This window comes from Urocitellus parryii, chromosome 2, assembly GCF_045843805.1.
Source record: "Urocitellus parryii isolate mUroPar1 chromosome 2, mUroPar1.hap1, whole genome shotgun sequence".
NCBI classification, from domain to species: Eukaryota; Metazoa; Chordata; class Mammalia; order Rodentia; family Sciuridae; genus Urocitellus; species Urocitellus parryii.
In genome coordinates this window covers 1,114,006-1,132,564 of record NC_135532.1, presented here as the reverse complement: position 1 = coordinate 1,132,564, position 18,559 = coordinate 1,114,006, and the positions used below count along the sequence as shown (strand labels likewise).

The 18,559-nt window shown below is 55.9% G+C and overlaps 1 protein-coding gene across 5 annotated transcripts in view; it reads left to right on the top strand.

Annotated features, from left to right (window-relative positions):
* Positions 1 to 9,439: 9,439 nt before the first annotated feature.
* Atp11a (ATPase phospholipid transporting 11A) overlaps positions 9,440 to 18,559 on the top strand; it is a 118,622-nt gene continuing 109,502 nt past the window's right edge. For all 5 annotated transcript variants that reach the window (XM_077795112.1, XM_077795108.1, XM_077795109.1 and 2 more), the window contains exon 1: positions 9,440 to 9,533. In XM_077795112.1, the coding sequence (XP_077651238.1) occupies positions 9,495 to 9,533 (39 nt within the window). In that variant the 5' untranslated portion in view covers positions 9,440 to 9,494. The remainder of the gene's footprint in view (positions 9,534 to 18,559) is intronic.

The following is an 18,559-nucleotide window of genomic DNA, read 5'->3' as shown; positions in this document are numbered from 1 at the left end:
CTCTGTTTCTCACTTGAATCCTGCTCCTTTCACTCTCACCCGTCTGTTGTCTGTGGATTTCATTCTTTGAATTGGTGAGACAGGAATGGGCAGTAGGCTGCGGGGTCTGCTGCTGTCCTGGGGGCGTGGCCTCCTCTGTGGTGGTGGCAGAGAAGAACCTGCGTTCCAGCTGCAACCTGCAGAGCTGGGCTGGTGGTCACGCTCCTGCTGTGACCAGCACTGAGCTCTAGAGCAGCTCTCAGGGGCAGAGGGCTGTGGCCTGGGCAGACCTGCCTGCTGGCAGAGCAGAGAACCAGTTCACCCCAAACCTCGGCCTCACGACCACCAGCGCCGTCCATCTCGAGGACTGGTCTGTCTTTTCCAGCTGAAGCCGTTTCCCCTTAAGCACTAGCCGTGGCTGCTCCCCCACCCACTCCCCCCCCTTCCGCGGAGAGGTGCAGCGGGGGGGACCCCATGACAGTGCTCCATGGTACTTTTTCTCCACTCTAGGCTTATTTCACTTAGCACAATGTTTTCAAAATCATTACTATTTTTACATATGTTTTGCCCTTTTGAGTACATTTAGATGATTTTCCGTTAAAACTGATAGAATAGTCTTATAAATTACAACAGATGAAAGATATTTTAGGGGGCTGGGGATGTGGCTCAAGCGGTAGCGAGCTCGCCTGGCATGCATGTGGCCGGGGTTCGATCCTCGAGCACCACATACAAACAAAGATGTTGTGTCCGCCAATAACTAATAAATAAACAAATATTTAAAAAAAAAAAGAAAGATATTTTAGGGGAAAACATTTTATCTCCCTACAGGACAGGAAAGCATTTCTGAGCTTTCTATAAAGTAGAAACAGACAGAACATTTCAAAGTGGGTTCTATAAAAACCCGTGACCTGATCATGGAAAGCCGCCAAGTGCCGTGAACAAGGTGGGATTTCTAGTTATTGTCGACTTTCAGAGGGACAGTCATTGTATTTCCTTGGCTGAAAAGGAGTAGCATCGGTCTATATTAAAATTACTGTTCAAATAAAGAAGTATTACAAATTGCTTTCATTATTTTATTGGTAATGTGAAGCATCAAAGAACCTGCTTTATTTTTTTCTGAAAGAAAACTGGAATTAAAATCTTCGATTCTTTAGAGAAACAGAACCAGAGAGAAGGGCGTGTAAGCAATAAATAAGAAAAGAGGGAGACTTCTTAGCCCAGTGCTTTCAGCTCACCCTGGCGGGGCTCAGCTGGGGTCGGGTGCCCCCTTTTCCTGGTTACCCACCAGAGGGCGTGGCCGGGCGCCCTCTCACTCAGGCACGCCCCTCAGGAGGCAACAGGACTCAGGGTCTCCTGAGACTCGCTCCTGACCCACATCTCAATGGCCAAAGGAAGAACTTGAAGAAGAAAAAGGTTCAGAGAGTGAAAGTTTCAGTGGAGACATGAAATGAAAGAATGTGTGGTCTCTCGAGAGGGTGGTCAGAGTAGTGGACACAAGAGCCCTGACCACCAAACAGGAGAGGGCCTGGAATCGGGACTTGGCTGTGTTCATGGTAGAGCTAGAGCATCGTGCCGATGAACTCTGCTATTTCTGTGAGACTGGCACTCACCATTCCCATAGGTTTTGGAGTAGGAATCACAATGAGACATGACCTGTTCCGTTTTTCTATTCTTCACCACGAGAGGTCCTGGCCCACCTGACTCTTCACCATGTGCTGGGCATGTCAGTGCGCAAGGCGCCATGCGGTGCCCCAGGGGCGAGGGTCAGCTAGGGTCATCCTCAGCAAGTTCTCTCCCACCGGGAGGCAGACACACACCCAGACTCAGTCTCAAACCTGCTGCACCTGGGAGCTTCTAAAAGTCCCGGTTTGGGTCCCACTCCAGAGACATTGAACCAAACGCCTGGGGGGGGGGGATGTGCCCTGGGGGAGCACACATCCTTAATTTCCTTAAGTAGCTTTAATCTACAACCAGGGTTTAGAAATGTTGGTTTGAACAAATAACTAAACTTTACTTAGTGAGCTCATCGAAAGGGAGTGTTAGTCAGAACTTGCGACAAAATAACCAAGGTGACCAACTTGAATGAGGAGAGGTTTGTCTTGGCTCCCGGTTTCAGAGGCTTCAGTCCACAGTGGCATGGCCCTGGTGCCTTTGGGCCTGACCCACAGGCAGAACAGCTGGTGGGCAAGGAGAGGCAGGAAGGGCGGGGTCCCAGAGCCCCCTGAGGGCACGTCTCCAACCACCTCGCCTCCTCAGGTCCACCAGCCCTAGCAGCACCGTCAGCTGGGCACCAGTTCTTCCATACGTGGTGGGCCTTTGGCGAACACTTAAGATCCAAATATCCTGTCCTGTCCCCCAAGGACTCAATCCATCTCACAGTGCAAAATGTGTCCAATCCACCTCTGAGAGCCCACGTGTTAGCAGTTTCAGCATTGCTCATAGCCGTACGCCCCTGGAAAAAATAAATAACTTACAAAATTCCCACACACAGTGGTACAGGTGTGTTGTGGTACATTCCCACTCCAGAAGGGACAAACAGGGTCTCAGAAAGCAAGACCCAAATAATCAGGGAAAACGTTGAACACTGTAGCTCCCTGTCTGCATCTGGGATGCACATGGAGGTGTGGTGTTGAAAGACAACCCCGTTAATGAAAGACCCCCGTTTCCCTGTCCAAGGAGAATCACACGAAACACTGGCTGCAAAAGCACGAGGTGGTTTATTGGGACACAGGCGCCTGTGGGTGCCCAGTAGAACCTCAGCCGGAGCTTTGGTGAACTGGCACACCAGGCTTGGGGATACAGAGATTTTTATAGGGTTTGGGACAGGTTTCGCGCGCGGGAAGCAACAGGTTTCTTATTGGTTTGTTTAAATCTAGCATATAGGCCACCTAGGGGGTACAGGTCTGCATTCCAAAAACCACAGGTCTGCATTCTATTCTTTCTGTTGCTGCTTATCTGTTCCGGTTTATTCATTCATGCCTCAGGATGCGGGTGCTCTGTTCTTCAACCGGTTGTCCGGAAAGCATGCCTGACGCCGGAACCTGTTTATGGCCTGCCTGATATCTTGGTTTCATATCTTGGCCTTAGGTAACTGGGCTAACTGGGCTAGGGTCTTTCAGTGTGGGCCCCACAGGCTTGGGCAGCACTGCCGCCGTGACCTTGCCCTGGACACCCACATGGCCACTCCTGGGCTGGTCTGCCCCCTGTCTGTGGCTTTCCTTGGCAGATGCCCCATGTTCCCGCATCTTCAGTTTCTTGGGGTCTGCACTGAAGCTGCAGCTTTACTCCCATGTGCCACACATGGCCCTCCAGGGCTGCCTGCAGGGACTCCAGCCCTGCCACCTGCTGCCTGGCCTCCCAGACCTGCCTTTGGAATCAGTGGAAACCTCTGGGTCCTGTAACCCCAGGACCCACTTAGCGTGCCTGTAGAACTAGCACCGCAGGATGAGTCCAAGGTCTGCCACTGGCTCAAACAATGGCTAGGCCCCCTTGGTCCATGGCTGCGTGGCCCCTAAGTGCCTGAAGAACTGAGCATGATGACCTGAGTCCTGGGAAAACAACTTCCCAGGCAGCCACTGCAAGAAGAGCACCCCAGGGCTCTCTTCCAACTTCTTGCCTTTACACGGTTGAGCTTGCAATGTGTGGTGGTCACTGGTTACCGAGATGTGCTCCAGGGCTTTCCCATTCTCTTGGTGCAGACTACTTGGTTTTGTTTTGTCTGTTTTTTGTGTTTTTTTTTTTTTTTAATGGTGCTAATCTCTTTAACAACCATACCCTCCCTGGCCACAACTCTGCCAAAAGCCAAGTGCCAATGTCTGGGCTTGGCACAGAATCACGAGCCACCACACAGCTTTGTAGGTTCAAACAGCAATTCTTTATTCCCGATCTCACACCAGCCTCCACACACGTTCAGGGGCAATTCCAAAATGTCCGATCCCCAATCCTACTCCACGAGGCTTTTTCCAAATCCCATTTTAATCTCACGAGAACTCAACGGGAACAAGCAGCAGGAACACCCTAATCCCAGCATCAATAATCTTCAACCTCAACTTCCCTAAAACTCCTATTGTCACGCCCTAAACCCAAGGATGGAGATACTTCCTGCAGGAATACACCCTAATCCTGGATCCACCCTGGTGATTGAGCAGGGTCACCTTTCTCAAACACACAAGCAAGGTCGCAGCAAATTTCCAAGGCAAGTCCATTTAACATGGGGTACACTGGCAAGGATTACGATGCGTCATACCTACTTGGTAATGGCCCTCAGCACAACTCTATATGTGTCCCCCTTCTAGTCAAACTTCAAGGTTTCCAAAACTTCTCACTGTTTTTTGCTCTAGATTCTCACTTTAAATATGGCTAAAAGCAGTCATCAATGTCCATGCTGCAGCCTGGACACTGTGCTGCCTTGAAATGTTCTCCACCAGATAAACCAGTCCATCACCTTCACCTTTAAACTCAGACCACACAAAGTCTCAGGGCATGGACAAAATATAGGCAAGTTCTTTGCCAGAATGTGGCCTGAATGTTCTCTACTCCAGTTCCCAGTGGAGTCCTCCTTCCCTTCTGAAACCTCATGAGCAGTCTTTACTATCTGCTAATCTCCAGTCAGAATTGCCTACTAAGCTCTGTTTACAGCACTCCAAGCTTTCTCTAGGCTTTATCTCTAAATGTTTGGAAATTTCTCCCCCAAACCAATTACAAAGTCTTATGAACCACATTCAGGGATGGTCAAGCAATGACCCTATTCTGGGTGCCAAGTCTCTGTGCTAGTCAAATCCCATTGCTGTGACAAAGTACTTGAGAAAACCCATTTATAAGGAGGAAGGTCTGTTTTGGCTCAGTGTCAGAGGTTCCGGCCCCTGGTTGCTTGGCCCTGTGGTGAGGCGGAGTGTGTTCCTGAAACCAGGTTCATTTAGTCACCACTTAAAAAGGTCAGCTACTCAAGGACAATTTGCAAGGAAAAAAGGTTTTGTTGGAAAGCCAGCCCCTGAAGAATGTCAGAGGCCATCACCAACAAAGATCGTCCCAGGGAACTCAGGGCACAAAGGGCCTTTATAGGGAGGGGGGGGCGAGAAGCGCGGGCTGAGTGAGGCCTTTGTCATCCAGGGCCATTGGCTCTCCTCTTCTGCCAGAGTATTCTTAAGCTCACAAGGGGCTTTTGTCTCCAGGCCATCTCTACAATTCTTTAGATAAACACATCATTTCCCTGCAAGTTAAACATTACTTTGATATTATTTTTTTGTAGTTGTAGGTGGACGGAATACCTTTATTTTGTTTGTTTATTTTTATTGGTGCTGGGATCAAACCTAGGGCCTCATGCATGCTAGGAAAGCACTCTACCACTGAGCCTCAGCCCTAGCCCCTACTTAACTTAATTAAAGAGCAGGCCATCGGGTCCTTGGCCCACACTCTGATGTCACCTGAAGAGCATCAGGTGCTTGGGTCCAGTAAATCTAGGGGAAAGTTACTGGTTAGTAAGTTTTATGACTCTGTCTTCTGAGCTCCCCTCCCAGGAAGACCCACCCTGTGGCTACCCCTCAAGATAAAGAAGGCGTCTTTCCCTGGAGAACAGGAGGATGGCGAAGGGTGAGTTTTACCTACTCAGTGGCTTTGGCCAGAGGTGTCATCGACAGGCCAGCGGGAGACTAAAATATATTGCTCAATTGTGTGACCTTTAGATCAGTGAAGTTAAAAGAACTAAAACCAAGCCAAGAAAGCAGATGAGGGGCACCTGAGATGCAAACCCTGCCAGAGAGGGGTCACTAATGGCAACCAGAGGAAGGAGAGGGCATTAACGAGGGACCAGAAAGGGTGGGGAAGAGTCCAGGCATAAAAGGTGGCTGGTGGAGGCTCCTGAGGCAAGGACAGGAAATATGGCTTCGCCCACGAAGAACCCTGGACCAGGCCCCGCAGGCGGACTGCAGAAGTGGCCCAGGTCAGGCGTGCACAGAGGACCCCAGGAGGGGCGGCCAAGCTCCCTGATGCCAGGGATGGCTGTTCCCACTACCAGTTAGTAATTCACACCTGTCTTTTACTTTCAGTAGTCAGCCTAGCTTCAGGTCTGCGGCTTTTTATTTTTTAAATTTGTTCTAATTAGTTACACATGTCTTTGAGGTCTCACTGGCAACAATTGTTTGAACTGTCCTGATGGGAAGACTCTATACCCCCTTAACCCTTACTTCCCCAAAGCCTTTGTTTTTATCTAAGTTGCCCGAGGCAGAGGGGAGGGGTGGGGGCGAGGGCTTAAGTGCACAGGTGTGGGTGTGGGAAAGGTGCAGCCCAAGCACCAGCTGCAAACACACACCCACCCACCCTGTCCTTGATAAGGCTTGGGGTCTGTGTCCTACCCATCAACACCTCCTCCTCAGCCAGCACCTGGCCCGGGAGCAGGCACATTGTTGGAGGCAGGGTGGGTCCTAACTACCTAAGGCAAATTGTAAGACAACCTCGCCCCCTCTGACACTCATTAGCTCAGTGTGGTGCTGGACTCAGGCATGGGTCAGCCACCTCCTGGACCCTGCCACCTGGGGACCCCTGGCTAGGAGCACATCAGGCTTTTCCTGGTCCATCACGATGGAGCTTTTCTTTCTGCAAGGGTGTGAGTGAAGCAACACCCAGGACCTGGAGTCCCCAGGGGCCCTTCACTGTGGCATGTGCAGCATGTGCCCTATTGTTGAAGCCAGGCCACGGCATCATTGCCAGAGACCACTGTCCAAGTCCTCCCACTCCTGTCTGCACAAGGCCTCTTTCCACTGAGAAGAGACATCTACTTGCCCTGCCCAGGAGTCTGGCCGGGCTGTGGACTCCATTCACCAGCAGATTGTGGCAAAAGTAACGCTCTGGGGCCTCTGAGCCAGGCCTCCTATGTCCACTTCAACCCTCTGGGGTCCAGCTGTCATGGAAAGCAGCTCCGATAGACCACTGACTTATGAGCAACCGTGTGAAAAGAGGGAGGCAGGCCTGCTCCCACCGTGCACCCACCTGCTGAGAAAGTCCTCTGGATGCAGCAGCACTCTCAATGCCCCAGCCTCCGGGAGCAGAAGACCAGGACGCCCATCCAGATCTGCAGAGAGGACAACTGTGGCCTCAGTGGCTATGTTGTGGAGGTCACCCAGCAAGGGTGAACCGGTTCACAGCTGAGCCGGACTTCCTGCTATTTTAATAGAGAGAATCCTAACAGATTTGTTCTCATAGGTTTCAAGTTAAGATGCTGACTTGCTGGTAACAGAAAATCCAACTCAACTGGTTCAAATTAAGACAGGCACTATTGTCATAACAGGAAATTCCAGGTTAGGGCAGCAGCAGGGTGGCTCATGGCCTGGTAGTGACATCAGCACCCATGCTCTTTCCATGCTGCTATCCCTAGAGCAGAGATGCTCCTCAGCTACCCCTCTCATGCCTGCAAGAAGGCTGCAAGGCACCAGATATCACCTCCAAATACCACCAGCCAGCAGGGAGAGTGGAACGTCCCCTCTACTCCTGTTCGAGGAGGAAGTCATTTCCAAATGACCCACAGCAGGCTTCCTCTCAGAATTCCTCAGCGAGGCTGTTTTAAGCCAATCACTGGGAAAAGAATGCAGTTACCAAGACCAGCTGAGCCAGAGTTTACCCACCACACAGGGTGGAGACAGGTTAGACAGGAAGGAAGGCAGGCATTCCTGGCACCATGGAAAATAACCACCTCTGAACAAGTCAGGCACCGCTGAGAGACATGGAGCCCTTCTCAGTGGCCTTGTATAGCGCCCGCTGCCCACAGACCTCACAGTGTGCAAGGCAGAAGGGACCATGAGCGGGAGTGTGGGCATGGGCTGAGGAACACCAGAGTGCCATCACCTAGGGACCTGCAGCAGCGCAAGCCTTAGAGACACGGACACCTCTGTTTTCCCCAGAGCCAGGCATGAGTTGAGGCCCCCCAGTCCAGGTGGCCTCAGCACTCACACTGCCAGGCCAGGGCCAGGCCAGCAGGGACTGGGGAGAAGGACCCAGGCCTTGCCTTCTATCCTCAGTCTACTGCTGTTGCCTCTGCAGGTGGAGCCACCCGCCGGGGCCATCTGCCTCCTGGACACAGAGCCAGGCAGAGGGGGGCAGAGACTGGATGGAAGACGTAAAATCAGCAGTTGGCCCCCAAAGGAGCGTTTCACTGTGTAGTCACTATTATTGTGCACCAGCCCTCGTTCCCAGCCACGAGGTCTAACCAGAAAGGAGGCCAGCACCACTCTGTTCCTCAGTCAGACACCTCAGAGAGCCGTAAGCCCCACACGCGGCTCTTGCCAGCTCTTCCAAGGCTGCTCAAGGGTGCTGTCAGCCTCCGGTTGCACAAACCACTGTGCGGGAGCAGGGGGCCTGGAAACGGAGACCACTGTGCGGGAGCAGGGGGCCTGGAAACGGAGACCACTGTGCGGGAGCAGGGGGCCTGGAAAAGGAGACCACTGTGCGGGAGCAGGGGGCCTGGAAACGGAGACCACTGTGCGGGAGCAGGGGGCCTGGAAACGGAGACCACTGTGCGGGAGCAGGGGGCCTGGAAACGGAGACCACTGTGCGGGAGCAGGGGGCCTGGAAACGGAGACCACTGTGCGGGAGCAGGGGGCCGGAAACGGAGTCCATGAGTTAAGTCAAGGCCGTCTGCTAGCTAAGGGCCCAGTGGGCCAGGAGGGTGCGAGCCGCGTTCCCAGGAGTCGCTCTTGTAGGACACTGGCAGGCCCCTGCTCCTGGCCCCAGCTCCTGGCCCTCAGGGACGGCCCTGCCTGGGGCCTTGGGGCCCGCGGGGCGGCCGACCCGGGACGGGAAGGTGGAGGCCGGTCCTGACCCTCCCACCGGGTCCCAGCCGTGGCCGACGGCCACAGTCTGCGCCTGGCCGGGGGCCGGGCCTAGGGATCCGCTGCGGTTCCGGGGCGCGTCCCCGGGGGGGCGACCTGCCCGGGCTCGCGCGGCCCCTGCGCAGCACCGAGGAGGCGGCGTCCCCCTCTCTCCCCCCGCAGGCGGACCTCGCCGGCCGTCGGGCCTTCCCGGCAGAATAAAAGTTTTCCGGCCGGAGCCGGAGGGGCAGGCCGCCCGCGCCCGGCGGGCGGAAGCAACAGGGCGGCGCCGCGGCCTCAGCGCTCCGCTCCGCCCCGAGGGCCCCGGGCGGCCGCGCCAAGCGCCAGGGGAGCCGCCGGGGCGCGCGCGGAGCGGGCGGGAGCGCGCAGGGCCCGGGGCGGGGGCGCGGGCGCGGGCGCATGCTCACACGCGCTCGTGACGCCGCGGAGCCGAGCGGCCCAGAGGCCGGCTCCAGAGGGGCGGCGGGCGAGGAGGAGGAGACACGCCGAGCCCGAGCGCAGGCTCTCCTCGCCGCGCCCAGCCGCGCGGCCAGCCCGACGGAGCAGGCGCCGGGCGGGCTCCGAGCGGCCACTACCGCCGCCGCCGGGCCGGGCATGAGCGCGGAGGGGCCGCGGCCGCCCCCCGCACCGCCCGGCGCGCGCAGGCCGTGACCGGGCGGGGGGCGCCCAGCGGCGAGCGGCGCGGCCGGAGGAGCCATGGACTGCAGCCTCGTGCGGACGCTCGTGCACAGATACGTGAGTGCCGGCCGGCGGGCGGGGCCGGGGCGCCCCCGGGAGGGCTGGGCGGCTCCGAGGCCGACCGCCCCTGGGGACCCGCAGAGTGCTGGGCAGGGACCGCGGGGAGTGGGCGCCCTCGGGCTTCCGACGGGGACTTCAGGTGCCCACTCCGGCCCCCTCCCGTCGGCACCCGCTCCCGGCCCGCCGCCTCCCGGGTCCCTGTCCAGCTCGGAGTCCTAGGTCCTTCCTCAGGTCCGGGCTGGGGTGCGAGCGGGCCCCACCGTCCCCCGGGAACTCTAGCGTGGACCCAGAGCCGGGCCCTGGTCTGGGGAGGAGTGGTCAGTCCGGCAGGACCCAGAGCTTGGGGGGAAGTGTTACACTTCTGCAGAGAAAGCTGTGCTTGGGTCTGTCTGCTTGCTTTTTGGCACCATGGGGGGATTCAGAGTGAAGTTTGGAATCTCTCCCTGAAAGCACCCCGTCAGATCCCGGGGCAAGTGTACCTGGGTTCCTGGGGGATCCACCTCTGCGGCGGGGGTGAGCCTCAGGAGGAAAGACTGTTTTACACCCGGGCAGGAAAACTGGACTCCGAGTAGCCGGCATCGCTGGCAGTAGGTGGAAAAGGGGTGTGTGTGCAAAAAGAGAAAGAAAACTGTCCAGGGCACTGTTCCCTTGCCTTGTGACAACACAAGGCTTCTTTGTTGCCCTGCGGCAGAGGGTCAGCGGTCAGTCAGGTTGGAGGAGCCCAGTTTGATGCCGAGAGCACTGCCGGGCACTTTGTTTTTCCTGGTGTAGTTACTTAGGCAGGCTTTCTTCCTTGTGAGCTTCCTTTGAAGAAGAGACCTTGACTGAAGGGGTGTGTGTGCTCCTTCAGGGAACATACCAAGCTGGTGCCTTTCCCTGGTTTCATTCATTCACAGAGGCTGGAGAATTCAGGCGCCTTGTGTGCACAGAGGCAGCTGCTACTGGGTGGGAGGAAGCTGGGGAGGCCAGCCTGCCTTCTCCTGAGCAGAGCCTGGGAGGGGAGGCCCCTGTGGAAGTCCCTAGTCACAGGTTCTGGACACCCAATAGCAGTGGCTGTAGGTTACCAGATGTGTAAAGAAGAAAAAAAAAAAAAACACTTTATGAGGCAGGAACCTTCTGTTTTCAGCGTGCCACTAGGGCAATGAGAGTCCCTCGATGACTTCTTTTCTTGCCTCAGTTTCCTCAAAGGGAAATGGAGAAAGAAAGGGTAGAGCTGTCATGTGCTTCAAAGGTACACACTGTTTTTCATGTTAATTTGGTTCTCTTCCAATTCTAACATGAGTGAGAAAAAAGAGGATCAAACTGTGGGAAATCATGTGCATCTGTCTCCGTGAGAAAGGCACAGTGGCACATCTTTCCTCTGGAATGCTCTACCCTGACTCCCACCTTTCCAGCCAGCCTTCCCATCCCACGGGGCAGACACTGTCCCCTGTGGGTGCTGGGCTTATTGCCCCCCTTCCTCCAAGCCCGCGGCCATTTCATGCCATGGCAATCTAGATTTGTTTTAGCAGTTTTTAGTTCCTTTTTGCTACATTATTACACCTGTGAAACCACACTTATTCTTAAACCTAGGAGAGAGATGTTCTTTAATTGTTCCAGCATATACAATATGTGGCCATGCCCCTGGAATGCTAATTGTGGGGCACCAGATATTGTCTTCCTCATTTCACATCACTCGTGTTATCTGCAGAGCCCTTCTTCATGTTCACACACGTAGTGTTTGCAGCTACAACCCTACACTCCTGTCTGTGCTATTAAACTAATTTGACTGTTTCCAAAAACAGTCATGATCTTGTAATTTGGTTATCTTCTAATACGCAGGACTAAATATTTCTTACTTTTGCCCGTGAAAAAGAGTCTAGGATCATATGTTCATATTTCCTTGCAGTTTTCTTATGCGACTTGTTTTATGGAAATGAGTGAATAACCTTCTCCCTTCTCCTGTTCACATTGAATTCACAGGACAGAGGATGCATCCCAGGTCCTTCTGAAGCCTGAGTCCTTAGAAAACATTGCTATATGTACTTTACTCTGGGTTAATTCTAGAGAGAGCGGGTAGGTGAGTGAGAGAATTCTGTTCATTTAGGCCCATACTCCCCAAAGTCTGACATTGGCTGGCTGGCTGTAAGGCACGTTTGTATCTACCGGTGACACAATGCTTACCTACCCTGAGGTAGGGTAGTTTTACATTTTTTTTTAAACATTTTAAAAGATGCAAGTAGGAGCTTGTGCTGTCTCTTTTGTAGAGATGTGAGGCTGGGGACAAAGATAGAGGTAGTGAACATGCCGAGAGGGAGCTGTGCAGTCTCCTGGGTGACCTGCAGGTTGTGCAGTGGCCGCCGATGGCAAGCGCAGGCTCCCACTTCTAGCTGTGTGCCTTGGGACGGTGGCACCTTTTCCTTTCTCGGTGGGACCCAGTTTGAAGAGGTAGAAGTGAGTTACTGCAGGAAGCAGCTAGGAATGGATGGACCTGGCTCCAAGGAATGTTCCGCAAGCCCATCACCACCAACTTCTGCGTGGCCTGGTCTCTGGGCAGGTTTTGCTGGGGACAGGAGACAGATCCATTCTGTGGACGGCTGCCCATCAGGCCCAGCCTGCAGGCCCCGCAGCCTTCAGAGTCAGCCTGGGTGGTACTGAGTGTGTGAGCTCAGCTGGGATTCAGAGGCTTCAAAGCAAGGTCGCAGTGGCCACCAGGTTTGCATTGGGCTACGCATCCTAGGCTGGGCCCCTCGTTGGACAGTGCGTGCCCCCACTGCCCTTCACGCTCTCATGGCGGGATTTGAATTCTTTTTAGATGTCTGTGCTCCAGAGCTCGACCCTGGCATGTCTGTGGTATTGGTTTCTGTAATTAGGCCTGGATATAGTTTGTTGTGTTTTGCTGCTTGTTGAGGTTTTTGCCAGTTTCTGCCCTACAGTTTTTGCTTTCCAGTATTTCTAACATTCCAAGAGAGCAAAATCCAAGAATGTTAGATACTAAATATTTCTGAGGTTTGAAAAATCCCAAGGCTTCCTTATTCACTGTGGGTATTTATTTTTGAAATAAATTGTTACATTGGAATGTCTGTGGGATCTAAGAACTCCCTCCCTACCTTTCTGTGTTAGAGAGTTAGACCTTCCAAGGTTCCTCCACTCCCAAGCCCTCCTGTGTGCCTGCTGCCTCGGTCGCCTCCTGGCTGGCCACTGAGTGCCGTGCTCCGCCGAGAGCTTGCCTGCTCTGGAAGACTTGCCCGCTTCTCTCAGCTGTCCCAGCCCCTGTTGTAAAGCACAGAGACTGCGTGATTTGGGAGATGCCTTCCCAGTCCAGCCCTCCATGGCACAAGGCCTTCCTGGTGTCCAGCTCTGGTAGTCTACACCACAGGACACTCTGTGAAACCACTTTAACCACGAAGGCCTTCAGGTATTTGAAATAAGTGGATCCTGAGGGCTATGATCCCAGACTAATGGACGGCCTGCCTCCAGCAGTGTGGACTTGTGAAGTTGGTAATTAGCGGGTGTTTAACAAGGCGCAGCGGGCGGGCTCACCAGGCCCTGCCTGCTCCGGGCTCCTGCTCCTCGGGGAGGCTTGGAAGCAGTCTGCCCTGCCGTCAGGGTGTCTTGGGCTTCACCTTCAGGCCGCCACATCGCGGCCTCTGTTGGCGTCCTTCAGAACCCTGTGGAATGTCTGCTCCTCAGGAACAAGCGACCTTCTGTCTCATGCCAGAGGCTACACTTAAGGACCAGGGAAAGAGGTTTTTGTCATTACCATCAGTGAGATTTCTGGGGACGAGGGTGCCACCCTCAGTTCACAGTTAGTTGAAATTGCCCGAATCCACTGACGGGGAGCACAGTGTGTTGGATGTGGGAAGTCCTGTACCTCCAGGGGTAGTGGGCTCTGAAGACTGACATACACTGTGCTCTTCGGCACTGGGGTCATTTCTTCCTGTAGAAACAGGTCAGGGAAAGATTCCCAAGTCTCAGACTCAGTGTTCTTCCAACCAAGTTTAAGCAGGTCAAGGGCTGTTTATTTGCAATGCAAACCCACAGCAGTTTTTACAGCCCTCGGATTCAGCAAGGCTGGGCAGGGGCTTCTTCTGCTTTTCTTGGATGCTGTTGCCTGAGAAACACAAAACAGAAGGTCAGGCGTCAGAGTTAACGATTCTGCACTCAAGCCCTGCCCTGACCCTGCCCCTGCCCCTGTGACCCTGGGCAGGCTGGTTAGTGCCTCGTGCTTGGCTTCCCTCTCTGTGCTTTGGGGGTCTTTCCTGGCACCTCCTGATGGTGTGGGACACTGCCTTGTGGCAGCTGCCCGGTAAGTGGACGCCCTGGTTGGTGTGGATCTGGTGCCTTGGGACTACTGCCCCTGCTTTCTCAACTTCTTTCCATGCAGCCGGTGACCATCCTGGAGCCTGGCTTCAGGGAGGACCGCAGTGGGCAGCATGCCCCTCGTGCACCCCGCGGCCCTCTGGTTTGGACAGTGATGCTCCTCAGAGAGGCCATCCCTGCTGCTGGGTCTCAGGGCCTTCTCCCATCCTGCTCCTGTCCTGGGGGGTGCCGTCTGCCCCGGAGCCTGCGGTCATGCCTGCGGTCAGTCGGGTCTTTCCCAACAGCTTGCTTAAGTTGCTGACTTCTTCCCTCCTCACATCTCATCTCATCTCATCTCACTCTGAGGTCTCTTCCCATGATTTCTGTACCTTTAGGGATGGCTGCAGGGCCCCTCTCTGCCCTTAACTTTGACCTCAGCAGCACTCAGCGTGGCCTCTGTACTCGTCAGTGAGCCAGACAGGACAGAGACCTGCCCCTTCCCTGCAGAGCTCCCTTGCCCAGGGCAGCAGTGAGCAAAACGGGAAGGTGCTGGAGGCCAGAGAGTACAGAGTGCAGAGAAGACAGTGGTGTGGGGTGCTGGTCAGAACGGATCTTGTGTGGCTGCCCAGGGGCATCCAGTGCTGACTCTGGCTGCCCTGAGCTGCCCTGCAGGGCTGAGGGTTGACGGTGCCCCAGTCATGGGTGTGTGGCCAGCTAAGAGGCTAGGGAGTGGGCTTTGGCTCTCAGAGCCTTCTTGAGTAGTTTCCTGAGGCTTTACACCCTACCAGGGCCTCAGCAGACTTTTAGGTTACTTGTTCTCAGGACTGACCTCTGCTCCCTGGACACGTGTGCAGACTTCCCGCAGGTGTGCCTTGCTTTCTTAGCGGGGGCTTCCTGTTTCTCTGAGCCCCTCGAAGGCGCCTGGTCCTGGAATGGGCAGAGGCTGGTCCCAGGTAGCTGCACCGGCTGCTTTGGCTAGTTTAACTTAAGACTAGTTGAGTTTCTTGCTGACACTTCAATGTCCACATTTTCTGGGTTGTTCAAAGTTACCATCGGGCAGTGCTGACCCGCCATACCCCTGATGCCTGAATGGAGGGCGTGGTATCTAGGGGCATCCAGTGCTGACTCTGGCTGCCCTGAGCTGCCCACCCAGCTCAGGTGTGTGTGGCCTGACTCCTTTCCCATGGAGAAGGACACGGGCGCTCCTGCTTTGGGCGGCACGTGAGGGCTCTGTGTTACCTGGCTCCTGCAGTGGGGACAGCTGGGAGAGTGCTGATGGTAGATGACTGCAGGGAGCCCTTTCTGCGGGGCTGATGGGAGGGCGGTGGGGCTCCCTCATGCCGCCCTTGGGGCTGGAGCAGCAGACAGACCTGGGCGCTCTCTGTTACCGCGTCCTCGGAGCCCAGGGCTGGCGCTGCACCCCGCATGTGCACACTGGGACAGGCCAGTGACTAGCAGCCTTCACTGCCGTCCTCTGTTTCTGAAGTGGACTGGGGAGAAGCTGGCTCTCTGAATAGAAACCGTGTGCTCTTCTCGTCCACACCACGGGACTTGTTGGGGCAGTTGGTTTGTCTGTGATCACCTCTCCTTGCAGTGTCCATCGCTTGGGATGCAGTCCGTCACCCTCGAAGATGGAGCCTGGGGGCTGTGCATTTCCCTCCACCTCCTCGGACTTTCTGACCCACAGTGTTCCTGCAGCTTCCCTCCATGGCCGTCCTCTGCGGCCTCCCTCCATGGCCATCCTCTGTGGCCTCCTTCTGCGGCCTCCCTCCATGGCCATCCTCTGTGGCCTCTTTCTGTGGCCTCTGTGACCTTTGTTTCTGTGGTACCAGAGCCCGGCCACCTCTTGGGAGCACGGAGCTCTGCAGCCTGCCTGGGGGAGTCCGCCACGCTTGCTCTTCCTGGGAGGTGGCCCTTTGTCGGCCTTCATACCGCAGTTCCCACCACCGTAGCTGCAGAGTGGATGGAGTGACAGACGGTGGCACTGGGGTGGGGTCCTGGGAGGCTGCCTCATTCCAGGTAGTGTTGGGGTGCAGAAGCCACCTCCCCAGGACACAAGCAAATGGCCCCACTTGTGTTGCTCATGCTGTCGCCATGGGGCCCTGGTGGGATCCACGCTGGCCAGGCCGCCTTCAGGTGGGGCCCAGTGGCCTCCTGGACAGAGCTCCGCATCGAGCGCCCGCCAGGCTGCTCACTGCGTCTCCAGAGGCAGCTGTAAGACGAGACTGATGGCACTTGCTGCCTGCTTCGCTGGTGGTGTGATCAGATGAACTAACGTACACGGATGTGGCCTATACATTGTCCAGTGCTGTCCAAGTAGCTCAGCAGAGAGAGGGCTGTCGATTTCTGTGTATCACATGTGACGAAGGTCAGGTTTTTTTTAATTCAAAAAGGGTATGAAGATGAAGGTTTTTCCCCCTTCTTCCTGTTAGGAGAATAGGAAAAGATTTTAAAGAGAAGGCTTTTTGCTTATGAAAAGGACTATTTGGTTGAAAGTCATTAAGTTGTACATTCAAGAAAACAGTGCATCTTGGGGTGTGGCGTCTGTCCTTGACCTACCTGCTCCCCACACCCCAGAAAAAGGAGTAGAGGAGGAGGCGGGTGCAGGAGAGACGTGCTGGGCCTGTGCCTACCGGGCCTGCAGCTGGTGGCTGAGATGCACAGGGACCACGGAGCCTCTTCAGAGGAGCAGGGTCCTGCCTGAGGCTTGTCCCAGACACTCTGCGCAGGAGCACAGTGTTCTGTCTGTCCCAAGGCTGCAGAGGCAGCAGTGAGGGGGTTGGGGGGCCGCCTCTGGCTGGCCTGACACCGACCACCTGTGGGGTTCTCAGGTGGTGGGGGTGACCCTATGCCACTGTGCCCAGAGCAGCCCCTCGGTGCCTGTTGCCCTGGCACAGTTGATAATTGTTAGCAGTGTCCCTTTCTGTACATTTTACACTTAGCGGTCTCTGCCCTTGGGGAGGGCATGTGGGTCACAAGTCATATGGCCTTCTCTCTAGCTGGAGTGTGAGCCAGAGCCTGGTGAGGCCCCTTCTCATGCCTGGGTCACCTGTCACCTACCCTGCCACGTGGGGCCTGCTGTGTCTCAAGTCCACGGTGACCCTCCACTCACATCCCCTGCCCTTTCCTTTGATGGTGAATTCACCTCCATGGGCATCTGCTGCCCACACCCGAGAAGTCAGCACCGAAATCTGCCCATCTTCCTGTGTTTGGAGAGGCCAGCAAGTTCAGCAGATGCTGGGGATAGTGAGTGGCCTCTTGGGGACAGGTCAGTGACTAGCGGCTTCTCCCAGGAGGTGGGAGTGGGCCAGGGCAATGAGAAAAGGAGGGTGTGGCTCTACAGAGGGAACCTGGGCAGCCACTGCCTGGCTCTTCCTTCCAGTATCACCATCTTCTCTTCCTTTAAGGGGGACGCTGCCACGGGCCGGGAGAGCCCTGGGGTGGTGATCAGAGTTCGAGACATGTTTGCTACGTGGACCTGCACCCAGGAGGGCACCGCAGTGGTGTTAGGTGCACGTGAGCGGCCCCCTAACTGACTTAGAGGCCCAACTCTGTCTCCTGCCCTCAGGGAGAGGACTCGGAGTTTGCCTGCTCCACGGTGGAGGGTGCAGAGGGTGAGGGAAGAGCCCAGAGGAACGTCCCTCCTAGGGAGGGAGGACCTACAGAGTGGCCAGTGAGGCAGGGCTAGGCAGGTGGCTGTGTAGGCCGCCTGGAGCTGCTGGAATTCCCACCTGGTGGGCATCCAACCCCGGCCGTCGGATCCGACCTGGTGGGTGTTCAGTGCCTACCGGTAGGCTGGCAACCAATGTCTGCTTCTCACGTGAGCTCAGGCTAGGGTTGGAGAGCGCCTACACCAGCACTGTCACCTCTCCCTCCAGTGCGCCACCACGGGACCCACACTGCGCACACACTCACACAGGCCCGGGCCTCCTGTCCCGGAGCTGTTTCTGGCGCCTTCCTGGCACTGCCCGCCCGCCCCCTCCACGCCAGCATGGCTTATACAGTGCCCAGGGACCTTTCAGACTTGAGGGAGAGCCGCAGCCAGCTAGAGTGGCCTGGGGTGTGGACTGAGCCCTGCTTGCTGCCGTGGCCTCGGAGCCTCAGCTCCTTCCTGCGCTGGCAGCCTGTTTCTGCCCTGGTAGTCGGTGGGCACGCTTGTTGGATTGTAGAGAAAACTGATGCTGAGAGCAGCACTAAGGACAGTAATCCTCGTTATTGCCCTTGAGGATGCTGTCTCCAAGATGCTCTTCCTGGGCTGTAGGCAGCAGTGGTTTGTGGCTGATTGTGCACCACATCCTCAGCTCTAAGCCGGGTGGGCGGTGTGAGCCTCAGTGTGCTGGCTCCCCACAGGCCAGAGCCTGGCAGCCCCTAGGGCACCCCCTGGGTGCTGGAGGCCGGGCGTAGAGGGGCACCCCCTGGGTGCTGGAGCTGGGCGTAGAGGGGCACCCCCTGGGTGCTGGAGCTGGGTGTAGAGGGGCACCCCCTGGGTGCTGGAGCCGGGCGTAGAGAGGCACCCCCTGGGTGCTGAGGCCGGACGTAGAGGGCTACACAGGGCTCTCTCCAGAATGCCCCACAGGCTCCAGCTTCCCCTGCTCCTCCCCCTTGGCTTTCCTGTGTCCTGTGCAAGGACCCTGTTTGTGACTCATTCAGCCGAGTCCCCTCCCCAAGCCCATCAGACATGAGCTCTGGGGACCAGGGCTCCAGCATGTGAACCTGGGGGCGCCATTCAGTCGGTGGCAAGG